Consider the following 12,687-nt stretch of genomic DNA (forward strand, 5'->3'; position numbering starts at 1 on the left):
CTCTCCAGAGCTCCTGGTCTCAGCAGAAATAACAACACCTTTACTCCGTCAGTTCCAGGAGCCGTCTGCTATTCCCATTCCTCCACTTTTCCCACTGCTAACAGTATTTTTGTGTCCTCTGCGCAACAAGCTCTGACAAGTAGAAGGATGGATGAGTTAATGCTTGTTTAAGCCTCCTTAAAGCCTCAACAGTTGTCTTGTTTTGGTGCATCTGATGGTGTCTGATCACATGAAAGTTCTCTTCTGTCCTGCTTCACAGAGGCACCTTTCCAGGTCTACACTAATAAGTGATGTCTAACACTGTTCTGTGGTCTCTGATGGCTCCGTCTTTGCATCTTTGCCATGTTGTTTCGTAGAACACTACAGGCTGTCACAGAAAATTACAAATGATCTAAACATATCAGATATACGAAACCTTTGTGAAATGATCACATATAGTTCACTGTTTTTCAGTGTCTTTCAGTGTTTCCTATCAACAGCACAATGGGATTTGTCTCTGCTTTCAAAACTCTTAAAGAAAATGTTTTTCTGTTGAATAAATGAATCTTATCTTTAACAATCTCAATATTACTGTGGTCCGTGTGTGCAAAACACAACACTTCACAAGGCACAGCTACTAATTACATAAAAGGTGAGGATCAACAGCTTTTGATGAACCAGTGACTCTGTTTCTGTACAACTAAGCTGCAAACTCAAAGTACTTTTTTTATATTCTACATTACAAACAGTCTAATATCTTTTTTCATTAGCTTACATGACTATTACCTCAACATCAAAGTTCTGCTTGTCTAAATAAAAAAACGTACAACCACCTTTCCCTCCTTTAGTCAGCACTGTTTGGTTAATAAATGCATCAGTACAAATACTACACATTAAATTCAGACCTTCTGTTTGACATACTGTGATGGACATGTATGTAGACACACATGAAATACTCAATAAACAGTTTTCTTATTTTAATACTATAACAGCTACAATATCAGTTTAGAATTATGTTAATTGGTATTTGGCAGATTTCTTAATCACTTTCAATTCAATTCAGTTCAGTTCAACTTTATTTATATAGCGCTAGTTCACAACAAAGTCAGCTCAAGGCACTTTACAGAATAAAGCCAAGACTCAGTTTGTTCACTCACTTTGTTCTTACAATTACTGTATATTTTAACCTTTGATATCATCTGCTCTGTGTTAGGATACAGCAGTTAATTGCTTACATTGTCTTTGCCTGCCTTAAGAGAAATAACCCAGTTCCAAATGTAACCTGTTTCTGTCTATGTCTGTACTCTGCTGTATGAGCAGCAGTATAACAAATGTTTATACCAGCTGCCTCACAGCTAGAGGGTCCCCAGTTCAAATGAACCTAGCGGCTGCAGCCTTCCTGTATGGAAGGAAGTATTACATCCAGCACCTCACAACCCTGAACAGGATAAAAGGTTACAGATAATGGGTGGATGGATGAAAAATATCCATTGGTCTATATTATTTAGCAGACGTTTGCAATAAATTTGGAACTGTTGGGACCCTGTATGAATGATGATTAGCTATGATGATTAGCATTGATGACTGATATCGGTTCTATCCAATCAAATTGGCAGTGTTGCCACTATCTTTTCCTGTAGGCTGGAATGTCATTGTGTTTTCTGAAATGCAGTTTTTACTTTTATTGTGTACAATGCAAAGCCTCTACTAATGGGTAATGTCTGTCAGTTTGTTACTTGGATTAGCTTATTTGTCTGGGCTGTAGACCTAAGTTATTGCATATATATATATATATATATATATATATATATATATATATATATACATATATATATATATATATATATATATATATGTATATATGTATATATATATATATATATATATATATATATATATATATATATTTTTTTTTTTTTTTACACACACACACACACACACACACTATATTGCCAAAAGTATTCGCTCACCCATCCAAATAAATGAATTCAGGTGCACAAAGCAACGTCCATAAAGACATGGATGAGTGAGTTTGGTGTGGAAGAACTTGACTGGCCTGCACAGAGTCCTGACCTCAACCCGATAGAAACCTTTGGGATGAATTAGGGCGAAGACTGCGAGCACTGTGTATTATGTATTTCATAAACACACTGCAAAGGGTGGGCCGCCATCATATTAAACCCTATGGATTAATGGGATGTCACTAAAGTTCATATGGGTCTAAAGGCATGTGAGCAAATACTTTTGGCAATATAGTGTATGTGTATTAAATGTGTATTAAACAACCCCCATGTGTGTGTGTGTGTATATATACACACACACACACGGGGGTTGTTTAACTATAATTCATTTAGAAAATGACCCGAGTTATCCTTTAGGACAAATACAAAATTCTGAATGTTGACTGATACTGGTGTGGTTAGATTTATGTAAAATAACTAGTCTACATGGTTGAGGTTAGGAACTGATTATCATGCAGTTTAACAGTTCACATGAGTGAGATGAATCTAAAACCATCATGATGATTCCTAAGCCACACATGTCAGAACACAGTTTGAGCTTGCATCCTCAGCAGCTGTTGCACTGCCAGGCAGCCCCTCCTGGCATCTGGCAGAAAATCAGCATTTCCTGCATGAACTTTTACAGCAGCCTCAGCAATGTCATTTCAGTCTGTTGTCTGAGTTCTTTTTTCCAACCTGAGATAGCAGATGTTGCAGCTTTGGTTATACTTCTTCTATGTTGCCTCTGAGTTCATGCTTGCATAGGCACAAACCATTTTGATTTAATAACCCTTTGCTCCTATATTGAGACCCACCTTGACAAGAAAACTTAACACTTTGTGTCATGCTCTTAGAACATTAAGTAATTAAATCTCAGATTTGTGGTTGGAATCAAAAAAGTTGGAATAGATCTGCATTAAAGAAAGGGTTGTCCAGCTCATCTTATCTCTGTATGAAAGTGTATGAAACCTTCTTCCAGATGTGTAACCACGTGCTGGATCTGACAAAACCTTCTGACAACAGCAACTACTGCCACTTTATACAGTGCTCAACAAGGTGTATGGAGGTGTGAGAGTGGCTCTTATTTAATTCTTCGCACAATTGCTTTTGTCACATTTTGACTGAACATGCCCAAGCTATGAATTCCTTAAAGGTGCTGTTAACCTCATTTGGTACCATTTATCAAGTGTCACCCCTTTAATATGCCACAATAATCAGCGTAACTTCGACTATGGATATTCAGAACAGCTGCAAACATGTCCGACTGTAGAAACTGTGAGTAGTTTGATACCCCGACCTAACTGATATTTTCTACAAGGAAACATCAGCCTCTTTTCTCTCTTTCTTGCCTAAATTGCTCCAACTGCTCACAAGTGGCAGATCCTCATTCATGAGGATGGATCTTTGCAGAAAGAGAACTATAGACATAAACCAGACAAAGGGATGAGAAGCAGAGAAATGCTGCATTTAATTGCTTCTGAATGAGTTGTCAATAACTGTCAACGGTTAAAGGGGTAGAAGCTGTGAAGTTTAGCTCAGAATCATTTTCATTAGGCGACCAGAAAAATGCAATATACCTGAATCTGCACAATTGCTAGAGAAGTAAGGCTTCATACTGTCTTTTTTGTTAGTGGAGCAAAAAAAGTGCTCAAAATGGGAAGGGGTCCCCCTCGATTGAGGATTGGTTTTCCCAGTAAAATGTAATGTCATCATTAGAGACACAGTACCTAGTTACGTGCTGGTCAGGGATGGATCTGACCTTTGTGATTTCAAATATGGTTATTGTGTAGTTGGATTAGAGCTACTTACACATGAGCTTGTAAGCTTAAATTACTTGGAAACTTTGAAGAACGGGGCCTTGTCCTCTCTTGAATTATGCTGATCACTTGGTCTTCAGTTTCTTAATTTCAGATGCCAACACCATTGTAAAAATATTCTTGACTGGAATGTCCAGTAGAGATGAAGATGTAAAGAAGCAGCACTTTTCATGTGTGTGCTCCTGACCTCATTGTTGCTTCCTCATTTACTAAACTTAACATTGAATCAGAAGGATCCCTCTCACTGACATTAGCTAGAAAGAAACATGCTGTCGTCCCACAGCGTCAGATAATGATGAGTCAGATTGCACCTCTTTTACCATCTTTTAGCTTATCATATTAAAGCCACACTTTTGCATCACTTTATGATGCTCGGTGTGTCACGGCCCATAAACCCTTTGGTGTCTTGATTTTGTCCTAATTGGCCACTTAAAACAATTTACCATTGAACTAGTCTTGATTTGATATGCTGGCATGCTCTGGGACTCTGGACAGTTAAAAATTACAAAGTTGACACTATAGTGCCACGTACCAGAGGACACCTCAGACCTCTGGTGGTGTCCATGACTTGATAGGTCAGAGCTGTTTTGGCAGCACAGAGGGCACCTACAAAAATTAGGCAGGTCACTGACTGGTGTGTATAAATAACTGCATCCTTTCCCACTCCACTACACTCCACAGTCCCTTTCAGCACCCCTACAGATGGCAGCTGGGCAGTGTAAGACTGCAATAAAGGAATCTCTTGTGCTTTGACGTCCTCTCCAGCTTTCTCCAGGGAGAAATTAGGGAGTTCGCTGTCTGTCCATGCTATTGAATATATACTGTATACGATAAAGCTGAGGACATTCACGTGTGTCCCTGAACATCTATGAAGAACACGTCTCTGAGTGAGACACTCAGCGCTAGCTCCCCCGGCACTGCCTCATGGTTGCCCACTGCTCCCCCCAGGGGGATGGGTTATATCCAGAGAAAGAGTTTTATTGTAACATGTGCTATATGTATATGTGCTCAATGACAATAAGGGTTGTTGTTCTACTTCTACGTTCTTCTATGTGGCTGTGGCTGTAGCTTAGTTTGTAAGGCAGTTGACCATGGACCACAGGGTCAGTCGTTCAATCCCCGCTCCCGGCTACATGTGAAAGTGTACTTGGGCAAGACACTGAACCCCAAGTTGCTCCTGGTGGGTGGGTCAGGTGAGCACCTTGCATGGCTGCCACTGCCATCGGTGTGTGAATGGGTGAATAGGAATCAACATTCCTATTCCTAAGCGACTATTAACCATTTACGTTACTGTGTAGAATTACTCGAATGGCTTTTAAAATGTTTGCATCTTGTGGCATTACTATTACTATTATTATTACTCAAACTGGAGTATTTTATCTTATGTACAATAAAAGCAAAGAGGTTAAATTAGACTACATTGTACAAATACTGAAAGTAGCACCTCAGTGCAACAATATTGTAATTGCATAGTGTTGATGCTCACACATGAAGGCAGGAGTGGGCTTATATGGGGCTGCAAGAGTGTAAAAGGTACAGTTGATATTAGGTGCCTGCAAACCAAACTGATCTGAGGGCTTAGTTCTGGGGACCACCCCCCACTACAAGTTGTCACCAGAAGAACGTGTAAGAATTTCCGTTCTTGCAGGTTTTCCTTAACTGCAAAGGACTGATGAGGATTTCACTGTCCAGCAATGAATACTAAAAGAAAACAGGTTAGTACTTGTGCCTGTACTCATATCGGAGAGCACTCAAAAGCAAATATTGTACTTGTATCCAGCAAAATGTGTTTTCTCAACATACCCCTCAAGCAAATAGAATCTTTTCGTATTTCAACCCTGAAACTAGTTTTTATCATCCATATTAATCCTAAAACACTACGAACACGAGACGCAGTAAATTGACACAGGGCTTGCTGAAATAAGGCAGTTTGCCTCCCCAGGACTGACACCGATCAGTCATTCACAGGAGCCGGGCTTGGGTGGGCATTTTATAGACCAGCGTATTCACAGGGGCTGTTTTTTTAGAGGAAAGTGACTCTGATCACAGTAAACACTGTAATCTGTGGATGTGGATTGTCCACATTAATCAGTCACACTTTTCTGGAAAGAGAGCTTGTTAAATGTCATTTTAATTATGTACATTGAACACAACTCAGTGTACTTCCATTTTACACAAACTCCTATACAACAACTGCAGGAAATGTCTGTAATTTGTCTTGTTTTCATTTATAGACCTTCTCTCCAGTGCTTATTTTTACATTTTTTTAATAATTTGTTCTAAATGCTTTAGTTGCTATATACATTTCACTCTTGCTGTAATGACACTATTGCAATGACAGCAAAATGTCATGGCGATGTGGATCAACCTGACTCGACTTTTGTGTGGATTCAGATGAGATACTACAATACGTGAAGGTGTGGTAATATACAGTACATTGATCAGTGGCAACACCAAGACCACCCGGAGGTTTTGAAATAAAATGATTGCCTTTAAATGCAGCCATCATGGCACCCTGCCCTGCTTACTAAGGTGGTAATTACGGTAGTGTTGTAAAAAGCTTGCCATAAATTTGTCCCATAATGTCTATGAGACACCGGTTGGGCTGCTGCAATATGGAGTACGCTAATTCATTTTCTCACCTCACTTACACACCCGTAATTCTCCATTTGGCTATTTATTGTAGTTGCAGTCACAGCAGGGGCAGCAGCCATCCTCATCATTAAGATGAAGTGTGTCTGGCTTCAGCGCTGGTATTAGCCACCAAATGAGCTAATGGTGTCTCTCGGCAGTGAAAAATGACACCTGTAATTCTCAGCAGACAGCAACGAAGATGACGAAATACAACATGTCGTCTGCAGACAGCTCTGCACTGACAGTTTCCTGAGCTGTTTACTGCTTTTAACTTTGTGTTGCCGCATGTTCTCGCCAGGCCAAAATGGGGATTCTAGTAATGTTTTGCTGTTCACCTGTTTTCTTTGGATGTTGTAGTCCCAGAGACCTTTATGGGTTCCCTTATTGCTCAGACCCAAAGTAGTTTATATTTAGTTTATTGAGGCCAGCTGCAGTGCCTGAATATGAAATGATGCAGTTCAGTGAGTGGAGTGTTTGCAGTGGGTCAGTGTCTTTTTTGGATCTTAAGCTCTTATTCGGATTAGACAGAGAGTATTTGCCTCGGTATGAGAGAGAGAAGTAGTGTTACATGGGGTTGAATATAAAATTTTTGTTTCAAGCAAACACAAAGAAGATGGTGCCATTCTACACTGATCAGCCATCAGCCACTGACAGGGTGCAGAGATCCCTAGTTCCCCAGTCTCTTTCTACTTATCACAGCTAATCCCAAACTTAACGTTAACCCAGACCTGAACATCAAAGAATGTGAAAAGATGAGGACCAAGAAAATAGTCCTCACTTCCATGTCCTTGCAGTGAATGCCACACAATCTCTCACACACACACACACACACACACACACACACACACACACACACACGATGCTTAAAAGTTCCTTCTTTGCTGAGAAAAAAATATTTCTCACCTGCATTACTGTCTTTCTCTGTGTCTTTTCCTCCCTCCAGATGGTCACAAGAACAAAGAAAATATTTGTAGGAGGATTATCAGCCAACACAGTAATTGAAGATGTGAAGCAGTATTTTGAACAGTTTGGCAAGGTAAGACCATTTAGAGTGTTTTCTTCTCTGGGTTGCCCTGGGCTTATGTGTGTGTGTGTGTGCGTGTGTGCGTGTGAGGGCTAATGGACCTGTTTCTTTTGAAGGTTGAAAGCAGTTTGATGAGTTTAGTTCTGCTGTGTGAGCTCTGAAGTAAGACTGCTGCTGTTTCTCTTGTGAGCCTGATTTTGTGGTGAAGCTGTAGAAACATTCAGCCAAGAGAATTGACCCAGACCCAGTCTCATGACTGCAGGCACATTCATAGAGGTGAACTAGGCAAGTGCCTAAGGCAGTTCTGCAAGGGTGGCGAAATATGGATCCAACTATTCAAAAACAATAGGAATTACTGACACATGTTTCAGTCAGGCCGCAGCTACAGCCACCTTCTTTCCAACTGTATCCCATATATTCATTTATATGTGACAGCCACAACAATATCATCGACTGCCACATATTGATTTTCTATGGGTTTTTTTAGTATTTAAGAGCTGTAGAAAAGCTGTGCTCAGTGCTCTGATCCACACAGCCTCTCTCTCTCTCTCTCTCAGCTGATTGTTCTGCCAGCAAACAATCAGTTGCAGAAATCCAGCTTCAATTTCAATCCAGCTTCAATTAAGTTATTAGCAAAGTTGTGAGGTGAACTAAGCTAAAAGTAAGAATAACGCTGGGTTTTAATGTATTGTGCATAACTGCTATTCTAATTTGTTCTTAAGTCCACATTAATACTGAAAAATATTTTTTAAGACTTGAAAATTGACGTTATTTAATTTAATAATTGTGTGTGTGTGTGCAAGTTTCACATATTTTATGTGTGTGTTTTATGCTGTTTTATCAGAAAAAAGTGTGCAGCTAAAGGTTTTAAAGATTCTTGCTTTTATCAATTATTAAAGAGCTGCACTGTCATGACTTGGCTATGAAGAATTTAGAACCAGGTCAATGGAGTCATTATGCAGCACTGTTTGGTGCGTTATGTGTAGCTGAATCCACAAAATGTGACCACTCTGTGCACACTAGCAGTGCATTAGATGATTTGTGATAAGTGTATGTGGCACATTGGCCTTTGTGTGTCATTGCTGCTATGGTACATGGGAAACTGTGTTTTTCCTAGAATGGCAGAAGCGCATGCGCCAGGCATCAGTGTCATCTCTGTGTCCAGTACATGAGACATTTTATGTTTTTAGAGTAAAACAGTGAAAACTGTCCAAACTGTTGAGAGGGAAATGGAGAGGAGAGGACACAAAGGCAACAAAAACAGCGTGGAAGGAAAAATTAGAGCAGAGGCTAAATTGTAGGGAGGAATGGAGCTGTTTTATTTCATGTGGTAATTGAGACATGTTGGTGATACAATTACACTGTGTCTCACATTTTGTTTGGAGCCACTCAGGAGCAAATCGGTCAAAATGTTATAAATGTGACCTAAATAAAAAGATACATTTCTGTGGTCCCACATAATGATTGGTTAATGGCATTTTAAGCTATAAAAGTGGTTCCACTGAACACATCTGCTTTCTTACTTCAGTATCAGTTGTAATACAACCAACGTCTGATGTAAAACAACCTCTGAGCGGAGAATTTGTAGAGGGTTTAAAACTATTTAAGTAATATTTTGATGCAAAAATAAAGTAATTGTCCCTCAAAATAAGCATTTCTGGATAATCACTAGTACATGGGTATTTTAATAGCCACCTTCTATGTATTATATTATTGTCTCCAATAAACTTTTTGGAAACAAACCATCAGTTTAACCAGATGATCTCAAATTAAGTGACACACCTGAAATGTTTTACTCATTAAAAAAAAAGAAATGTATAAATCGGTCTAATTGTCAGACTGCTTGAGTTTCTTAACTCATCAGGCGTTTTAATCCTCAGATCAGGACTATTTACTATTCGGTTAGGTCCAGTGTTATTACTCTTAATACTGACATGCAGTGATGGACAGAACAATAAAATAAGAAGAGAAAGTGACAAAAGAAAGTAAATGACCATAAGCCATAAAAGGTATGTTGTGAGCGAGTGGTGTAGAAATGCTTGTGCTTCTTATAACAGCAGTTCCTTTTACTTTCCCTCTTCCAGTTAGGAATACAGACTACTGCCACCTACTGTTATGTCCTGTCACTCAGGTGTGGAGTGCACATGGTAGCAGTTCATGCTGTGTTCAGGTACCACTGTTTGACTCAGAAGGTGACATGAGGTGACACAACTGTGGGCCTTTCTAGTTCTTTCATGTCAACATGGTTTGTCTCAAGACTCAAGAATAACTTTATTGTCCCCAAAAGCGATTACACTTTAGGGACAATAAAGTATTCACACTGTGTGTGTGTCTGTGTGCACACTTGTGTGGCACCAGTGTGGTAGAACAGTTGGGGTTATGCATTTAACTGTAAGTTTAAGTTTAAGGATTAGTGCCCTCATTAGCTATGCAGTACATTATGTCAATTTGTAGAATGCAAAAGCAGAGAAATGTGTGTTTGTGTGTGTGTGTGTTTGTACGTGTGTGCATTTGTGTTTGTGCCTCAAGAAAATAAGGAGCATGTGGTTTGGGGCACCCAGGTCATATTCTGTCTCCACACAGGCTGCTCTTTCTGATAGGTGTTTCTGTGTGTGTGTGTGTGTGTGTGTGTGTGTGTGTGTGTGTGTGTGTGTGTGTGTGTGTGTGTGTGTGTGTGTTTTCCAATGCTGGTCTTTTTTCTTTGTAGCTACTGTGTGAAGCTCCACACTTTTTTGGGCACCTTACGTCAGGTTTATGAGTGTATGGAAGTGGAGATCAGATGTGACACCATTTCCTCCATTTGATCTAAATGCAGTATCATCTTAATCGAGATGGCAGCAGCTATTGCCTTTCATTTATGTATGTATGTATATATTCCTTTTTCTTTTAACGAACTCCTAGTGTAGATACTTATGCTGATGCTCACTTCTAGGTCCAGGTAGAATGTGGCTGAACATCCAAAATAACTGGAAGGACTTCTGGTTCTTTTTTGCTCCTCTTCATCTGACAGCATCAGCATAAAGGGCTTTGGCACACGCCACAGAGTTAGAGACAACTTTTAAACCCATTATTACTGATATTTTTAAAGACATTTACATTTTTAAGCCATATGTGTATGGAACATGTATTTGTACACTTCTCCAGTTGCAGTATAAATAGAAGCATGTCACCACACGGAGGCATCAAGCAAAACTCTTCAGCTCAGTGATTCCACGATGGTGGAATGAGCTACCAAACTCTGCACGCTCAGCAAACTCTCTCCCAATATTCAAAAAACTGCTGAAAACAGAACAATTCCTCACCTTCCTATGCACTTAAATCTTAAAAAAAAAACTTTCTTGCACTTGCAACTCATGAAATGTAAACTTGTATCTGACTTGTAAGTCGCTTTGGATAAAAGCATATGCTAAATGGCTTAAATGTAAATGTCCACAGTGTTTCGTCCAAGAGCAAGTAGAAAAACCATAAACTAGCTTTAAAACTAGTGGTATACGGCACTTCATGCATGGAAATGTTAGAACTAACCAACGAGAGCCTTTCCTCTGAGTAACATCCTGCACATTCAGAGTACCCTTATCTTTCTCAGAGGGTGAATACTTCTATTCACAGTCGGTGAAACTTTACCCCTGCAGTAACAGAAGTGCCCATAAAGAATCCAGCATCAGTCAGTGGATTGGAGTCTTGAACTGAGTAGCATGTGTTACGTGAAGGACAGAGGTTTTTAGCAGCTGCTCTTCACACACTTTATCTTTGAAACACCCTTGGACAGGACAGCTTTGACTCCAAAGCGCAGCAGTAAGAAAACATGAAATAGTTTAAATGTGGTTGAAATTCTCGAGTGCCTCAGCGTTCAGTGTTCTCAGGACAGCTCTCTGAGGAGATGAGAGGGAGTGGGACAAATGAAAGGAAGTAAGAGAGAGATGAAAGAGAAAAGACAACTGCTCTCCATTCCACAGGATGAATGCAGTCATGAGACTTTAACATTTATTTGCATTTCTTTCACATAGTTCCAGTGGCTGATTTTTGTCATGAAGGATAGACATGGAATTCATCTCAAGTGAAGACACATTCTTATATGAACCATCACTACTAATGTTTTTTTTTTTTACAACAATATCATGACTCATAAGTCACACAGCTGCAAAAGCACTTTGTGTTTCTTGGAGAACTATGTTCATGGGCAGCATGGTGGGGTAGTGGTTAGTGCCCCTCTCTCACAGATAAAAGTTTTCATCCCTGGCCCAGTTTGCATGTTCTCACCGTGCTTGAGGGGGGTTTTCCTTTGGTTACTCCGGTTGTCTCTCACAGTCCAAAGAGATGCATGTTAGGTTAATTGGTCTCTAAATTGCCCGTAGGAATGAGATTGTCTGTCTGTGTATGTCACTCTGTTTTGGACCTGTCCAAGGTGGATCCAGCCCCCCATGGCCCTACACAGGACAAGTGGTTACAGATAATAGATGAATATGGATGGCTTTTTTTTAAATATGTTGCCTTGGACTTATTTTGACCTGTCATATGACAGTGACTGTAATATGGGATATATGTTTACTTTCAAGTGGGATTTATGCTTTTGATATTTTCAACACTGTTAGTGTGACTTGGAAACTAAACACAGCAATCACCTGTACTACTAGAAATCAAAGCAGAGGTAGTACACGTGTTTTCACATCTTGTCTTTTTCCCATCTCAGATCATGCTACGCGTTACACATTTTTACTTATACAAATATTAACTGTCACCACAGAATGGGATCCTCTTCTCTTGTGCCTCCCCCAGATGCAGTTAACCAGTGAGCAGAACACTGATTTGCACCATAGCAAATGAACAGTAGGTTTGTGTGCATTGCTGAGCCACTGTGCTCCAGGTTTGCTTTGTCTTTTGCAACTGGAAAACTATTATCCAAGGCAATAAATCGGAGGCACTATCACAGCTAAAATGGAGTCAGCTGTCAACTAGACACACACGGTGAACACAATAAGAACATGGTCACATTTCTGTTGGTCCCCTTTTTTTGGGAAGACACTATAAATTTATTAGTTTAAGATTTGTTGATGCAGGTACCGAAAAAAAAAAAAAAACCACTAAATGGATGACTGTAAGATGACAGCTTCCTGCTTCAGTGCCTTGTTTTTCTTTATCGCACCTGTGGCAAGTCCCCTACAGGTTGCTCTAAGTTTCTGCTCCTGCTTTAGCCATGATCCATTGTACAAGCAACCTGATTACCTTTGTGATT

The 12,687-nt window shown here is 39.7% G+C and overlaps 1 protein-coding gene across 10 annotated transcripts in view; it reads left to right on the top strand.

Annotated features, from left to right (window-relative positions):
- Positions 1 to 12,687, top strand: part of msi2b (musashi RNA-binding protein 2b) — a 248,973-nt gene that overhangs the window by 70,662 nt on the left and 165,624 nt on the right. For all 10 annotated transcript variants that reach the window (XM_067507483.1, XM_067507488.1, XM_067507487.1 and 7 more), the window contains exon 6: positions 7,374 to 7,466. In XM_067507483.1, the coding sequence (XP_067363584.1) occupies positions 7,374 to 7,466 (93 nt within the window). The remainder of the gene's footprint in view (positions 1 to 7,373; positions 7,467 to 12,687) is intronic.

This window comes from Channa argus, chromosome 6 (genome assembly GCF_033026475.1).
Source record: "Channa argus isolate prfri chromosome 6, Channa argus male v1.0, whole genome shotgun sequence".
Taxonomy (NCBI): Eukaryota; Metazoa; Chordata; class Actinopteri; order Anabantiformes; family Channidae; genus Channa; species Channa argus.